General features: G+C 41.5%; 1 protein-coding gene across 3 annotated transcripts in view; it reads left to right on the plus strand.

The window, feature by feature from the left end:
- LOC126282063 (transient receptor potential protein) overlaps window positions 1-18,511 on the plus strand; it is a 413,093-nt gene that overhangs the window by 381,279 nt on the left and 13,303 nt on the right. For 2 of the 3 annotated variants that reach the window (XM_049981506.1, XM_049981507.1), the window contains exon 20: window positions 9,214-9,501. In XM_049981506.1, the coding sequence (XP_049837463.1) occupies window positions 9,214-9,501 (288 nt within the window). Of the gene's footprint in view, window positions 1-9,183; window positions 9,502-18,511 lie in introns of those variants that run through there. The other variant, XM_049981508.1, reaches the window with a different exon arrangement.

Consider the following 18,511-nt stretch of genomic DNA (forward strand, 5'->3'; position numbering starts at 1 on the left):
TTGCTAACACGTTCGTAACGGGTGGCCTTTTTATCTGGCAAGTATGTGCAATACCACAATCAGTGCTAAGTGCGCACACTCGACCTGCGTTATGTCCAGTTTTTTTAATATTTTGAATTTACTGTAATTTGGACACTTCTGGTTTTTATAAGCAAAATGATTTGAATAGACGCTAGAGTGTGATGGACGTTCGCGCACCTCTGCTTTTTGTACGCAGAATGTTGTGAATGGATGCTCCTATGTGAATGGACGTTTGCTCAGTATAAGGTGCCGAATAAAGGCAGTACCCTAAATTACCCTGACGCCAACCAGTAAATGGCAAGTAAGTGTTTGTGGGCATGAGTGGCTGTCAATCCGCCTGCCGATTCGTTCTTAACTGCAACGCCTTGTATTCTGCTTGTTCACCAGTCTCAATCACCCTGCGAAATGTAGGAAGACGTACTGAGGATCGATACTCGGAGGACAAGAGAGTGGAAGCTGCCCATCAACGCAGGTACTGAACCGTATTAAGTGTAAAGAAAGAGGGACTCGTGTTGAATTCTTATGAGGTAAACGCCGGGGAGCTGTTCAGCCTCTTCATCGGATAGTCTTTCCTTCTCCCACACTCGATAGCCCCTTTCCATGCGTTATATGAAAATCTTCCATCAAGTTTACCTGTTGGGCATAGGTGACTGTTACAGGTTTTAGTTCGGTATATTTGGTGATGAGAGAAACCAGTGAGTGAAATGTAATTCCGGGACACAGGCACATCTTTCCGAAAGCACGGAAGGGGGAGCAGACCTTACCGTCTCCATCTAACGGGCGGACCATCATTAACAATATCCCATACCTTCACTCCGTGAGACTCTGTGGAGAGGTTTGGAATTTACCTCAGCAGATTGGCACGAAGGCTAGCAATCTGAAACTTAACGTCACCGTCTGTCCTCCCCTTACCGACAAGCTACTCTTGATGAAAATTTTTCCACCAACAAAATTCGAATCACCCACTTCCGAGAGGAGCCAAACTGCCCAGGTGTGCGTGTACGGAGATCGGTTACGCATTAACGGAAAATACACTGACACATCCATTGTAATCTGAGTGCGCCACTGAAGATCGACCGGAAAAGCCCGCAATCGTAAAATTTCTTGAAGCCTTAGGCTATAAGGATTTAAAATGTAATGCCAACATGTTGCAGGAAAAACAGATACCAGGCAGGGAAACACTGTAAAAATTCTTAGGAAATGTTTAGTTAACTTGAGTAGTATCTCAGGATTAATAGACAATACATAGAAGATTCAAAAGGCATCTGCACGTTTCGCCAGGGGATCGTTTAATTCTCGTGAGAGTGTCACGGAGTAGGTAATCGACCTCTGGTGTTTCAGACGTTGTGCGTCATCCGGAAAGGTTCTGTAAACATTATTAGAAGGTTCTAACAACTTTCTGCTTCCTTCCACATGTAACCGAAGAAATGGCCATATGTAGACGTAGCCAATTACTCTGCTGGTCGAGCAATCCTGAGAGAGTAGCGTATAGCTAACCCGTCCAGACTCTATAAACTACTCAAATACAGTTGCCTGGATAGCATAGTTGGCTAGCGAACTGCCGCTGAAAGGCCGGGGTTGTGATTAAAAACCCTAGTTTCACTCTGTAAAGTAATATGGCAACAGCGTCCAGGGTGAAAGACTCAGGTCGCGCCTCCACACGCTTGCTGTCTCACACAGTTCTCGCAACCTCAGGTGGCGTAAATGAGAAGAACTTTCCCCAGTTTTCGGACGAGATAAATGTTAACAGGCCGCTGAGATTTTCGTTGATTTCATATCCAGTGCAAGGGGTCAGCAAAGTTCCTGCTACTAGAGGGAATCGTGGTAGGTTTTCACTACAGTAATACACTACTGGCCATAAAAATCGCTACACCAAGAAGAAATGCAGATGATAAACGCGTATTCATTGGACAAATAGATCATACTAGAACTGACATTTGATTACATTTTCACGCAATTTTGGTGCATAGATCCTGAGAAATCAGTACCCAGAACAACCACCTCTGGGGTAATAACGGCCCTGATACGCTTGGGCATTGAGTCAAACAGAGCTTGGATAGCGTGTACAGGTACAGCTGCCCATGCAGCTTCAACACGGTACCACAGGAGTAGTGACTGGCGTATTGTGACAAGCTAGTTGCTCGGCCACCATTGACCAGACGTTTTCAATTGGTGAGAGATCTGAAGAATGTGCTGACCAGGGCAGCAGTCGAGCATTTTCTGTATCCAGAAAGGCCCGTAAAATATCTGCAACATGCGGTCGTGCATTATCCTGCTGAAATGAAGGGTTTCGCAGGGATCGAATAAAGGGTAGAGCCACGGGTCGTAACACATTTGAAATATAACGTCCGCTGTTCAAAGTGACGTCAGTGCGAACAAGAGGTGACCGAGACGTATAACCAATGGGACCCCACACCATCACGCCGGGTGATACGCCAGTATGGCGGTGACGAAAACACGCTTCCAATTTGCGTTCACTGCGATGTCGCCAAACACGGATGCGACCATCATGATGCTGTAAACAGAACCTGGATTCATCCGAAAAAATGACGTTTAGCCATTCGTGCTCCCACGTCCGTCGTTGAGTACACCATTGCAGCCGCTCCTGTCTGTGATGCAGCGTCAAGGGTAACCGCAGCCATGGTCTCCGAGCTGATTGTCCATGCTGCTGCAAACGTCATCGAACTGTTCGTGCAGATGGTTGTTGTCTTGCAAACTTCCCCATCTGTTGACTCAGGGATAGAGACGCGGCTGCACGATCCGTTACAGCCATGACGATAAGATGCCTGTCATCTCGACTGCTAGTGATACGAGGCCATTGGGATCCAGCATGGCGTTCCGTATTACCCTCCTGAACCCACAAATTCCATATTCTGCTAACAGTCATTGGATGTCGACCAACGCGAGCAGCAATGTTGCGATAGGATAAACCACAAAGGTGATAGGCTACAATCCGACCTTCATCAAAGTCGGAAACGTGATGGTACGCATTTCTCCTTTTTACAGGAGGCATCTCAACAATGTTTCACCATGCAACGCCGGTCAAATGCTGTTTGTGTATGAGAAACTGGTTGGAAACTTTCCTCATGTCAGCACGTTGTAGGTGTCGCCACCGGCGCCGACCATGTGTGAATGCTCTGAAAAGCTAATGATTTGCATATCACAGCATCTGCTTGCTGTCTGTTAAATTTCGCGTCTGTAACACGTCATCTTCGCGGTGTAGCAATTTTAATGGCCAGTAGTGTAAGAACACTCATAGGCTTTAGGAGTAATACAGCACGGATATATTCTGAAATCAGAATGGAACAGTATTAAGCTGAGGGCAGCCTTCACTGACTACACAGGTTTCATGAACTGAATCAGAACTAGGCCAGTACAGTAGAGGTCAACCCGGGGATAGAATCATAAGACCAGAGTACCAGATCAAGATGAGGAATGAGGAGGGGGGAAGAGGGGAGGTGAACTTGGATGAATCTTACCGCTCGGCTGGCATCGCTGGTCTGCAATCAAAGACAGAAATACTCGCACCCAACACGAGAACAAAATAAAACGGCGAGCCAACTCGAACGACGTTGCTACGTTTTGTTCGGAGAAATGAACAGCTAAACCACGACTACTGGAAGGCGGTAAATGCCTGCAGCGAGACGACGACAAGGCTGCAGGTGCGTGTCGGTCTCCAGGTCAGACAGAATGGGGCCACGCGTGGTGGTTGCCAGACCTTACGTGGGTGATGGGCGCCACACTGTAGTAGGCCAGTGCCTTGAAAAAATAACGCCGTTAGAAACTACGTGGAAGGGCAACTGGCAAGAGCTTGCTTGCTTGGACACAGTAACTGTCCATATTCTTTTTGCGACACAGGGTTCCTATCCTGTCTCAGGCTCTATAATCGAAACGGCTCCACGCCGCCCACGAGCAAAAAGACGCTCGCTTGACACTTAAACAGCTTTCTCGGCCGCTGCTGCCATCTTGAGTAAAGTGTTAACTCCTCTCAGAATCATGGCAGCCGAAATCTGTTTCCAGATTTTTGTTCTTCGCTGTGTTGGGAATAATTACCGTAAAGCTTAGTTTCTCTCAGAATCTTTTTTAATATACATGGTGATTCACGAAAATATGCATATTTTTAATACGTTATTCTAGAAGTAAAACTAAAGAAAAAAGTTCATATAAACATAGGTCCGCAAATGTTTAGATACGTAGTTACGGCTAATAAAAGATTTTGCCTGAAATTTAGCAACTTCGCTAGTATGAAGCCATCGCAAAACTGTATGAGGTTAAAGTAAAGCAGGATCTGCATTTATTTTGTTGTTATTGGTCTGATGAATCTCATAAAACATGTCCCAGGCGTGTATCTGCAATAGTTTTTCAAAATATACAGAGAAGCAAAGATTATTATACAAGTAAATTTGTTTACTTTCCATTCATAATGTAGAAACGTTTATGTCACTGTTAGCAACCATTAGTGAGTTGTATCAGTCGTTCCCTAACCTTGAAACGGGTTAGTTTTCTCTATTGTTCAGAACAGAATAAAAACAGTGTGTTTAAGTGAGACCGCATAGAAAGTGCTGTAGTTTGGTATTCGTAAAAGCATAGTGTCTGACACATTCATACAGTTTCAGTTAACGTTACCACGATCATTTTTCCAAAATTAAATTCTCTGCAACTTCTCTTGAAAACTTTGTACAATTGTCTGGAATTTAAAAAAAAACTGCACTAAGTAGTTAATAAATTAAATTTTACGGAATTACTTCCTTGCTTCTCTGGATGTTCAACAAAAGTAATACAGATACACGTCTGGGACACGTTTTATACATTCACCAGACCAATAACAACAAAATAAATGGAAATTTGGGTTTACTTTAAACTCATACAGTTTTGCGATGGCTTCATACTAGCCAAGTTGCTAAATTTCAGGCAAAATCTTTTATTAGCCCTAACTCCGTAACTAAACATTTGCGGACCTACGTTTATATGAACTTTTTTCTTTATTTTTACTTGTAGAATAACATATTAATATATTTGCGTATCTTCGTGAATCACCCTCTACATCAAATGTATTCGCAGTTGCGAGCGTGGGGTTGATCTGATATTCTGTTATTCTGCGCAACGGATTAATGTGAGATGTACCCTTTACCCCGTGGCTCCTGCAAGATGCAATTTCCACCCCCACACTACTACAGAAGTCAGACAGACGCTCCTAACGTTCGAAAGAGAAATACCTGAAAAACTTTCAGCAATAAATATCTTCTGGAGTCGTCCGCTGCAAGGAAATGACACAAAAATTCACAAAATTTCGTACGTAGCTAGTGGGATCCTTGGGTACTGGAGTAGTGGTAGTTAGTGCAAGAAAAACATGAAACTAACGAAAGTTATTATTTATTTTGCAAAAATTCTGAGAAATGACAATGGCACTCTTAGTTATGAATTGAACAAGTTATATCCTAATTCTTTTCGGAATGTGAAGTTACCTCTCAAGGATAGGATTCGCTAATGAAATTTCTATACAAAGTTTAAGATTGTTATTGAGTTGGCAGAATGGCTGAGAGGCGCGCCTACTCAACTTGAATAATTATCCTTTAGAATGTTGCTACGTACGGTCGAGGCTGTCGTGTGTGAAATGCAGTGGAGTGTACTGTTGTGGAGGAAATATGGGGCTCGCAAGAGCTGTAGCGCACAATACCGTAGGCTGCGCCACTGCTGTCTGCGCCGCTCGCTGCTGATAAATAAGATAACTCTCTTTCTATCTGGATTGACCTTCGCCAATCAAACTCTCCCTACACCTTGATGAAGTCAAGGATTCCTATTCGCCCCTAGTCTAACTATTGGCGTGGTACACCGGTCAGATAACCAGTCCACTGCGATGCCACTCAAAAATTCGCTTGCAGGCGTTCAACTATAACACTGTCCGTTCACACCGCACAGTAAGTGTGTAGGCCAACACAGTGAGCAATGCTTAATCGCAAGGACTCAATATAGAGTCGCACTTCGATTCGCTCTCGACAGACGTGCTCTCCCAGAGAAGTACTGAGGAGAGACTTGTTCCTCGCTCCAAGAGCGACAACGGAATGGCGCCTCTCCACGCCAGACATGAAGGGGTACATCTTTTGGTCTCTTCCATTACTCCTTCAGCTCAAGGCGTCAGAAATATCGTCTGCCAATCAGCATTGCTCTTCTAAAACGGGAGAATGACGTTTCGTTTAAGGCGACCAGTCTGGAAATCTGTAGTATCGCCGTTTGGCGTTTGCTGTCTCCCTGTGAAAATCTCTGAAACTGCGTGCTATGTGTAAAGAATGAGTAGGTTGGACGCTCCCACACAATTTAGCGGAATTTGCTTTTAAGCAGAACACGGGGTCGTTCCCCCTTTCACTCGGGCACAGGCTGCCTGCTCCACGGGCAGCCGAGGTTGACTCGTCCTCTGATGGGACCGGCCTCCCAGTGTGTGGTCTACCTCTCTCGAACTAAAAGCTCCTGTGACCGTCGTGTCTGACGTATGTGAGTACGCCAGCCTTAAGTATTTCAACCCCGGTGCGCACTTGTTATTTGCATATCGTTTACTTGAATTCATACAACATTGACTTTATATTATCCAGTTCGGGTTCGAATGAAGCGTCTTGATGTGCGGAATATGATTGTGGGGGCGGAATATGTAAGCAATGAAGGTCAGGAGACCACGACGTCTTACGCAGTTGCAAATACAGAGAACCATCAGCTGTGTAAGATAATGACGACAGTGAAAATTCGTGCCGGACAGAAGGTCAAACCCGGATTTTTCGTTTTACGCGAGCGTCACCTTAACGGCTTTGGCTACCCCGTGTACGGCTCACGACTAGTTCCAAGCTTCCATATATGATCGCTCGTGTGTGACAACCCATATTCCTACACACATTGCGTGATTCCTATACAGGGGAGCACCTTTTAAATGAAAATCGCTGTTCAGTATCGGCGGACAAATAAGATACTGCAGTGCCTGTGTTGATCATGCACTCAAGCATGCCAGTCCGAAGGAACATTGCATCATACTTCTGAACAACAAAGGCACTGCAGGACTGCATTTATCTGCCGAAACTGGGCAAGCGACTTTCAATGAAAATGTTTCCCCTGCGCGGAATATACATAAAGACGTAAGAGTTCTAAACACGTGGTTTGTAACTTCCCCCTCACTTATCGACCTTAATGACAGTGAAAAATTAAACCACGTGTACCTAATGGAAATTTGGGAAAAGAAATCGTCACCGAAGTTAATCTGTTGGTAAAGAGGGAGGAAAGGGTTACATCTTAATGAAAGGAAAAATGCAAATGAAATTGGCGGAAATTAATTTTGAAAAGGGGTAAAATTAAACAAAAAAGTAAATGTGTGGTCGTTACGTTAACAATTAACTGGCGTTAATTAGATATGTGAGAAATGGGGAAAATTACGGTCGCCAGTCCTATGGACAACTACTATAATAACTGGAAAAGAAGGGTTATTGCACATATAATGAGTACCAAAAGCGTGGCAACTGAAAGTTGACACGTGTTGTGTGAAAACTGAATATTTATCAGAAGTAATAATTTTGCTACACTCTGACTTAATTTAGCAAAAGACTTAATAAAACCAGAAAATTGAAAGATAATTTAGTGACTGAAATCAACATTGAACATTGCTTCTGAAGCACTATGTAATTAACTTAACTAAGGTTAGTCTTGGGCTATCTCAACAAACATCTCAAAAGCTACTTGAATCTTCGCAATTTTGAAATAAGAGATTTAACTTTGAACTTGAATTACATGATTCTGAACAATTAACAGCCGGCTGCGGTGGTCTCGCGGTTCTAGGCGCGCAGTCTGGAACTGTGCGACTGCTACGGTCGCAGGTTCGAATCCTGCCTCAGGCATGGATGTGTGTGATGACCTTAGCTTAATTAGGTTTAAGTAGTTCTAAGTTCTAGGGGACTAATGACCACAGCAGTTGAGTCCCACAGTGCTCAGAGCCATTTGAACCATTTGAACAATTAACAATATGGTAACAAAACTCCCACTCTTAATTTGTAGTTGTATAATCTAAATATTGTACCCAGCTATTAATACTTTAACTGAACTTTGAAATTAAAGCAGTGAAATGGAATGACATTACTTAATGCCTGGCATTTGAATTCAACGACACTCGAGTTCATTTCGGAAAAGGAAGGGATCCTGCTTGATAATACAATTGGGACAATGAGCAACAAAGGTTCATGCTAAGTTGTTGTATTTTAGTGGTGCAAATGGAACAATTGTACAAGCTGAGGTCTGCCATACAGTTCTAAAACTTTACGTGCTTCCAGACTTCCTTGTTGGTTGATTGAAGGTTTGAAGTCGTCGGTCGAGGAGGCGGCGACAGTCACTCATTGTCGGCCGTCGCTGTTGCAGAAGCTGGATGTTGGCGCGCCTTCTTCTCGACACTGTCACCAGGCGAAACGGGGTCTTGATGTGTGCCAGCTAATGCTTCCCATCCGCGATACCGCGCCAGAAACTATCATAGAAAGTCGAGCGCAATTACATGCTGCCAAACCCCGAAAGCGCGGCAACTCGTGAGAGTGTGACGCAACACACCTGCTCCACTGCCCTACTCCCACCAGACTCTGCTGTGCCCCCGCTCCACTGGGCAAAGCCAACACTCCCAAAGATCCTAAACACATTGGTTCTCCACACGACCTATCGATATAATCGTTTGATAGCATAGTTTTGCCTAGGCAAAACACAGTGTAGAAATACAAGTAGTATTTACAAAACAAACCAATTATACATCGACATATATAAAGACAGAGAAATGTCATATCTTCAGGTAACAAAATAAGGAAAAAATTTATAGTACCATAGATGGAAATAGAAGGATATGCATTTCCAGCATTACAAGTTGACGACTTATGGATCTTCGAGTCTGGGCCCAAGTCGTGACAAATAGCCTAAATTAGTAAATCGACCGCTCACGATAAGCAGGAAAAGCCTGTTTCAGTCCCGATCTGACACAAATTTGGACTATTGTCATTCCATTATACAGCTGAAGGTCGTCTTTGATCGCAACTGCGAATATATCTCATGTATTTCTGACATTCACTGGTTGGTACTCGCCTCCTCCTTCGTTTCCGGCCTCGCGGGCCACGGCACGCACGGTCCGGGGAACGTGGGTAACGCGCGCTGTTGCAGGCTGACCGCCGCCCTTCCCTTGCTGCGCAGCGCCGGCCGCCGCCCAGAGGCCTCGACCGCGACCCGCGCTGCAGGCCAACAACGTGGCCAAGCCGGCGCCGCCCACACCGTCCCCGTCTCCGTCGCCGCCGCCACCCCCGCCGTCGACGCCGTCCCCGGAGCCGCCGGCGGTGCCGCCGCGCGACTTCCGGGCCCGCACGCCCATCCCCGAGGAGGAGGAGAGCTCGCCGCGCGGCCCCACGCCCACCTCGCCGCCACACATCGTCCTCGAGAGGCCGACGCCGTCGCCGTCCCCGCCGCCCGACGCCTCAGCCAAAGGTCCGTAAAACAGGCGCAGGTGCGCCACACAGTAGCTTCATGCTGCATACATCTGCGACGCCTTTTTCCAGAATATTTAAAAAAGTAAAGCATTCAAGAGTAATTTCACGTTTAACCGGTGACATCTTACTTAGTACATCATGGTTTGGATTCCAGACTGAGAATTCTATTTATACAATCACTAATTGCATATATCACGTTACTCTCTTGGAAAAAAATTAAGTTTAATCGAATTTATCGCTTTACAAACGACTGGTTGGTATCATACTAAACAAGCAGAATGCAAAAAATTATCCTGAATAACGCAAACAATGACAGAAATAGAGAAGATTTTAGCGACTGGGTAGACCTATGAAGGGAGTCCCACAAGGTTCAGTTTTGGGTGCACTTCTATTCTTTATGTATGTGAATGACATTCCACTTGACACTCACTAAGTGCAGATGATACTAGTGTTAAAATATTCCCCATCTATCAAAAGCGACAGAAGAAATTCATAATAATGTTTTCTATTAATTACTGGATTGGTCTCTGAAAATGAACTTTGTAATGTTCTTTTAAAAATATTCTTCTGATTACCCTGAATGAAAGTTTAATGTTCTTTAAATATTATTGAATGAATGCATGACTGTGGGCTGGATACAAAACTCAAGTAACTGCAAGTGAAGTAATTACTCTGTTATTATTAGCAAAATCTTTATACAAACTCATTTGGCAATGCAACTCATAATACCATCAAAGAAATACAGTCACTGCAAAATACCTTCAGCCCCTTAGGCACTGAATCCTTTGGCCCTGTTCAAAACTGATAATACTCCCTGAACATATAACACATAAATTAAATTCCTTTACCTCTAAAGCAGCAAAGGAGGATTGCAATATATTCTGGTCTCTCATAAAGAAAATAAAAATATGCTAGCTACAGGCTCAGCAGTGTGCAATGCTGGCTGTAAAACTTTTAAATGTACGTGAAATTCTTTTGCGTCATAAATGAAAACATTTAAGAAAAATCCAATCTCTTTGAAAAACATTTGACCTGGACAGGGAGGCGGTATTGATTGTGGGGAATTACTGACAATGACTTTTTAGTAAAAAATATATTCGACGGTTAGTTGTCTTTTTAAAACATCTAACAATTGAAATTACACTACTCACAAAAATTACATCATATTTACTAATTGATTTACAAAGACATTTGAGAAGCAATTATTATCTGACCTCACTAAAAAAGCATAAATACAAATCATCAAATTACATGTACCTTTGTTAACAAATCTTAGAAACATTTTCATCGAATCAGTTTACATACTTTCTGGGGTTACTCAACAGTTACATATTATCAGCCAATTCATCTACACTAACACGCTGGCAGAACAAGGGTCATAAATATTTAACATATTTACCTTGCTTGCATAAAGACTTCTGCTTACATGTTCTCATAATTCCACATTAATCTAATACGTGGTCGCATTACAGATCACACTACAAAAACTGCCTACTCCATCCTCTTTTGCTCACAGACAGCTGTTACTTTTTTTTACTTTTTAATGCTCTTTTGTGTTTGTACAGCTGGTACATTATACATACACAAATAACAGAAGCATACACAGCACTGAGTAGCTGGTAGACAAAAATCAAAGACATCAATGTACCCACAACAGCCACATCACATCATTTGACATCACATCCATACACACCAATATGTGCAACAGAGAACCACCAATCTCATCAGAAAACAGTTAGAAGAACAGGCAGAAATTCCCAGACCCCACATAAAAGAACTAATCACAGAGCAAATCTACTTCTCATTTGACAATCAGTTCTACTCACAAGACTGTGGGCTTCCATGGGGTCCCCAGTCACTGGAATTCTAGACAACATTTTTCTTAATCACATTGAAAATAAAATATTTGAAATAATAGTATGACCCAAACAATACCAGATAATATATTGGTACCATTATGTAGATGGCATCATGTGCCTTTTAGATGAAACACCCCATTGTATTCAATAACTTCGTAGTGATACAAAATAAGTCTACCAAAAAAGAATTCACTATAGAAACAGAAAACAACAAAATATTAAATTTCCTTGACCTCACAACATACATACACAACAACGAACACCAATTCTCAACATTCAGAAAGTAACCACCACCAACACAGCCATTAACAAACATTCTAATCATCCAATTTCAGACAAACTAGCCGGTTTCCAATATATCCTACACAGACTGAACAAAACTCCACTCGCTGAAAGCAACTATAACAATGAATTACAGACAATCATACAAATAGCTGTAGAGAATGGATATGATTCAAACACTATAGATTAACTGAACCACAAAATTAAAACAATATTAAAAAAGACACCCAACACACAAAATCCTTCTCACTAACTTACAAACACAAACGAGCATACATGGACAAGAAACACCCATGACAACAAAGCAGGTGGTTCACTGTCACCTACAACAACAATGCAGCCCACAGAATAGGCAACATACTCAAAAACAACTGCTAAAAATAGCCTACAGGACAAACAACTCGACACAGAGGAAACTAAGGACAATCAACACATGCACAGACAAACACAACACATCTGGTATTTACCAATTGGCATGTCAGGACTGCAAATCTGTTTATATAGGACAGACAAGCAGAAACTTTAATACCAGATACACAGAACAAAGAAGAACATTGAAAAGACACAGCTGTCATTCCACATTTGCTGAACACTTTATGGACAACAAACATAGCGTAACAGATGTCGACAGTGATTTGAAAATTCTCAAATGCAGCAACACAAACACAACACAACACAAAAACTAATAATTGAAGAAAATTATCAAATGAAAAAGCCATAGTTGAAGAAAAGGAAGTGATAAATTAATACACAGCTCTCTGCAATGGAACTTTGTTCTCTACCCTCAAAGAATTATTAGATAACACCAACTACAGAACCCTCCCCCCCTCCCACATACACACACACACCCACACACACACGCACACATACACATACACACACACACAAACACACACATTCACAGACATATACATACACACATGCACACACACGTATCCTCAGACATACTCTCTCCCTCCTTCCCTCCTTCCCCCCCCCCCTCTCTCTCTCTCTCTCTCTCTCTCTCTCTCTCTCTCTCTCTCTCTCTCTCTCTCTCTTCACACACACACACACACACACACACACACACACACACACACACACCAAATGCACACACCGCCAATGACATCTTCAACTGTTCCATTGTCCGCCATCTTGTTTTTACAAGCAGATAAACAGTGACAGTGGCAGTGACAACTCAATTTAAAGAACTTGACAATGAGGAAGACGATGAAAAAAGAAAACAAAAGTGAAACAAAATGTAAATACACACACACACACACACACAAGCACGCACCTATGAGGTATATCAAAACAACTGCCAACGACATCATCAACTGTTCCACTGTCCGCCATCTTGTTTTCATTGCTTCCACTGTTTCACTGTCCGCCATCTTGTTATTACAGCAGGTACACATTGACAGTGGCAGTGATCAACTCAATACACAGAACTTGACAATGAGGAAAATGACAAAAAGAAATCGTAAGTGAAACATAATACACACACACACGCACGCAACCTTTCACATCATTTATTAGTTTGAGGCATAGCCATATCAGTTTATAAATCGTAATTTTACGTAAATATTTTACCTACATTAAGTTGTATATAGTTGCAGATGACAAACTGACACTGTATAAACGTAATACAGTAGGCAAACAACTCCATGTGGTAAGAAGGTATGAATACAGAATTTTATGTGCTCTTCAAGAATCTGTAATTACGATTTAGAAACGAATATTTAAATGTGTTTAAACAGTAAAGAACATTCCTTATGTTTAACAGCAATAATAATAAAAAAACACTGATGATGCTGCAACTGCAGCGAAACATGTCTGGGACAAAAAAAAAATAGTGTTTTGCTAAAGGCGGACCCCATCAGAAAATACATGAAAAAGAATAGAATATTTTTAAAAATTAAGTATTTTTGAATGTTATATATTTATTTAGTTAAATACGAATTTTTCATACTTGCTGCATTAAACATGGATTTTTAGTTGTTTTTAAAATGTTAATAACTGCTGTTACATTCTATATTTATATTTCAAAAAGTTATCAGTTACTTTTTTTGTAAATTTATTAAAGCTGTCTTTCTCTTCCCGATGGTTTGCACACATCACCGACAATTCCATTTCATTAAATTCTGATGCGACCACAAACCGTCATAGAGTAATATATGTGGAGTGAGCATTCACATGCTCAGAACAGATTTTGTGTTGTCAACATACATTGCGGCCTGGTCACATGTTCTCGGGCCATCGGTGTTTATCCGTATAGAGCCCTGTATATTTCGAATGTCACTACATCCTTAATACAGACGGATTCTTTTCGTACGTGTCGTGGATTATTTACGTATCTCGCACAGACATTTTAACAGTACCCATTTGACACCGGGAATAAACCAGCTACGTAACGTTTAAGGGCAAATGATATTGCGTTCTGCTTCTTTGCGATAGGTGTCATAGTCCAGATGCACTTGATTTTTGGTATTACAGAGCCTGACTCACGTTTTTGCAGTGATAGTCTTGTAAAACGACTTGACAGTACGCTAGTACTTTTACAGGTGTACTAAAAACACCGAATTTGCCACATATTAGCGATTATATACCTGCTAATTCGTCCTTTTTTCTGCTATTTCTGCGTATTTATTTTCTCGTTTTTGCGACCTAAAGCACAATTATTCTTACTGGTGACACTTTGAAGTGTTTATTTAACGCATCTTACGTACTTGCTCCCTGTTTATTAAATAAATAGTTGACTGAGTAAGGGGGGAACAGGGCGACCGGAGGATAAATGTACTGTAAAGCAAATACAGTTTGTCATGTAACAGTCAACCCATATCACACCATTAAGGGAAGTGGAAAGTGACACAAATGAAAGAGTTTGGGGATATGTTTACTAATATTTTACGCTTCTCAAACAAATGGTGAAGAAAATAAATTGAAGGCAAAATACACCAAAGAAGATGCATGTATACTTTGATTAGCTACACTGTTGTGTTTTTTATTTGATTTGTGCAGAAAATGTTTTTAAGCTGACTGCAGAAATTGGTAGTAGGTACTGTGGTAAATTCAAAATAGTTGGTATAGCATCTATCTTCAGCCACATGTCCAAATTTTTCTCTGTCTAAACATTCCTCTTCAAAGTGTTTTGAACAATCTTTGGAATATTTTGTGGGGACAAAATTACTTCTCCTTATTTTCTGGAGCCACATCTTTACTCGTTGTTCATCCTTCAGGAAACTAAAATATAAGTCACACATAATCATACATAATCATTCTCCATGTCCTAGATACAGTTAACATGGTCTCCTACTGTAACTTTATAGTAAACAAAATGGTTTGGACACACATATTATACGAAGACAATTACATACTCCCACTCTATTGAATTTCTGTCTCCTGTCTTTCAAATCTGTATACATAATCGACAAGTCACTGATAAATGCATGGAGGACAGTATTTGCTGAAACAAGTAACCATTCCCTTTCCTGTTCCACTAGCAAATTTAGGAGAGGAAGCCATTGTTTGTAAGCTTTTGTACGAGCCGTAATATCTATTATATAGCCATAAAATCGTAGAAAAATAGGTCTACAGAATCAAGCCTTAATTATAATGCGTCTCAAAAATTTTAAACATAGTACCCATGAAAAGTTACTAACCCCCCTTTCACATATTTTTCTTTGCATCCGTAGCAACAACAGTAATTCACCATAGCTATTACACTATCAACAAACGGTGAAAACACAACAAAAACTCTTGATATTATAAACTTCAAACTCTGCGGAAAGCACATACGCCCAGCGAAGTCCCGAAAACAAGTGACAACCCCGGTTTAATGTTGACAACATGCGCAGAACGCAATGCTCACTCCGGAGATATTTACCCTATGGAAACTGTAAAAGATATAATTTCTTAAAGTGTTTCGTAAGTTAATCACTTGTTTTTTAAGAAAATACTGTCACTTGTCAGATCTTTTTACGAGAAATATTTGTCGTCACTCGCTGACTTTCTATGAATTTATTCCCATTCCATTGAGCGTTTCGGCATTCTGATCCAAATTAACTATTAAATAACCGCCTGTTCTTAGTCAAGGACGAAAAACTGAACTGAAAGCTATTTATTGCCACTAAAAAATGTATATATTTAAACGCTAATAATACTGACGCAGGAGATAGTGTGCTGTCAACAATAACGATTTAGCCATGGCAAAACTATCGAATGTTTCAGCTCCAAACTGAGTGACCCGACTGCGTCGACCGTTTGCATTCGGTTGACGTGAAGCTACAGTCGATTCAATCGATTGTTTTCATTCCGAGCAAGACCGGTGCGCAACACCACCGGCAGATTAATGCAATCAAGACGCCAACTGCCAGCGCCCAGGTGGTAACGCTAACTGCGAGGCCCATAACGCTGTCTGCTGACGGAACGTAACGTCCATACTCGTCCATTACAATCGCTTTACTATTATCAGGTACCACCGTGTAGCAACTGCCTTCCTGATGACAACAAGTCATCTCTTCTATGGTCTCACAAGCTTAGGGTTTCGAAAGCCTTCAGTGGATTTTTCCGTGGCTGTAGCTGTTGTGTCCGTGCATTCAAATATGACAATTCCCATTGCCATTTGAGTCTAGAAACTCTCCCAAGCATACCTGGAACGTGAATTTTTCTTCTGCTACCAAGTAACGTCACGCATAGGTTACCATATTGGACTCGCATTCTAAAGGAAGTACGATCAAATCCGTGTCTCACCGAGCGAGGTGGCGCAGTGGTTAGCACACTGGACTCGCATTCGGGAGGACGACGGTTCAATCCCGTCTCCGGCCATCCTGATTTAGGTTTTCCGTGATTTCCCTAAAATCGTTTCAGGCAAATGCCGGGATGGTTCCTTTGAAAGGGCACGGCCGATTTCCTTCCCTAACCCGAGCTTCCGCTCCGTCTCTAATGACCTCGTTGTCGACGGGACGTTAAACGCTAACCACCACCACCACCAAATCCGTGTCTGGCCACCACTATTTAAGCTTTCCGTAGCTGTGCTAAATCGATAAACATGAATGCCAATATGATATCTTTCCTCGACCTTTCCTCATCCAAACTTGTGCTCTGTGTCGATTAACCGCGTCATCGACGGCGCTTTAGACCAAAATCTCGCTTTTTCATCCTTTTATCCTGACCAGTTCTACCCTGGTGTTCCCCAGAACCTGACGCCCAGTATCCGTCTGTGCGTGACACTCTGTGAGTATTCACCTGCGCCAGACCCAGCGATATTAAATCGTTTATTTTTATTAGTAGAATACACATCTAGCACACTTTCGTTATCAGTTGCATTTCCGCATAACGGCAATGGAAACCACAGTTAACGCTTCTATAGATGTCCTTTGGTCTACTCTTGTTTATTTCCTACTACAGCTGTATTAGGTTTGGAGGTCTCGTGGGTTTATTTCCCTGTCATATCTGAGCCTCAGTGCCTCTACCATTGGTACACTCCCCATTTTATAGGAACTTTATACAATACTCCGTTCAAGTTTGGTAAGCATGTTGTTGCAAACTGCTACTATCTTCCACATGCATGACATGGACTCCAGATTTCAGGCGAAATCCCCCAACTTGCATAGATCAGCGTACTCGAGATCACATTGATGAGACACTTCGCTATCTGCAGCTTTAACAAAGTCTCTCTGGTGGCTACTCTGTTTCAATACCCCACAGATGCCAATCAGCACCTCAGAATTGACCAAATTGTATTTCTTAGCGATGCTAACCAGTCGATTCCATTTTTGTCTTTTACTTCCTGGCTCCCTTCGTGTATCATCATATTTTTTTTCCATGGCGCCCAAAGTCAAAACACTGATTTTTGTAAGGTAGCTGAAGTGCGAAGCTAATGAGGTTAGGTTAGTTTGAAAGCACAGTAATAAATGAAACACTTACTTTATATTCACAAACAATACTGTTGAATACATTTAACATTAGCATAATTAATGCGAAGGATGCGTTTGCTCTACAACACTCTTCGTATCTCGGAATCAAACTGGATACAGCTACCCTCATTTCCTGTTGCACGTTAATTTCCGCGCAATATTTACTCTTTATTACAGCGACCGCCAAAAAAACCAGCTTCGCACAGACAGGAAGTTCCAAATGGAATTATTGTCCATTCAGTTTTACAACTGAGCCGCAGATATTCATCATTTATTGTCATCCAAATATCATGAATTTCTATGTTGCCGAAGTTTCTTTTCAGTTTACTGTCTCAAGATAGCTCAGTAAAATTTTGTACCTCTAATTAAGCTAATTCAGATGAAACTTTGGGTCTAAGTGCGTCATAAATCCATGTGGTTTTTTCGGTACTATTACATGAGTGGAGTTTTCGAATTATTTGATAAGCTGTGATAGGTCACATTCAAAAACAGATTTACATCAGAAAACAAAACAACTTCATTGAAGATTACAAAGTAGTGCGACAAGGGAAATCAGTCTTCAATAACATAACAATAAGAGTTACGTAGATATAAAGCAGAGGGCCAATTTAACAAATCTACTAAAGCAAGCGGCAGAATATATTGCAAATGCTGAAAAGGTGAAAAAAAATTTAAAGAGGCGGCTGTTGAAGCCGAGGCGCGAGACACTGCGAAACGATAACACTAATTTGCCAGAATTTTCTGAATTAAATAAAACTATTTACGAATGTCCTTCAGAGTATGTGACAAGGCACAGTCAAAATAAGAAGAGAAAACAATATGAGTATGCAGACAAAATCAAAACATATGTGAAGGTAGCACAGCAAAGTAAATGATAACACAAAGGAAAGTGCCCAAAAATTCAACTCTTAATTTAAATGGATCCGAGCACACTAGTTCACAATTAAATCAACAGTATTTCGAATGTAAT

This window comes from Schistocerca gregaria, chromosome 7 (genome assembly GCF_023897955.1).
Source record: "Schistocerca gregaria isolate iqSchGreg1 chromosome 7, iqSchGreg1.2, whole genome shotgun sequence".
In the NCBI taxonomy this organism is placed as follows: domain Eukaryota; kingdom Metazoa; phylum Arthropoda; class Insecta; order Orthoptera; family Acrididae; genus Schistocerca; species Schistocerca gregaria.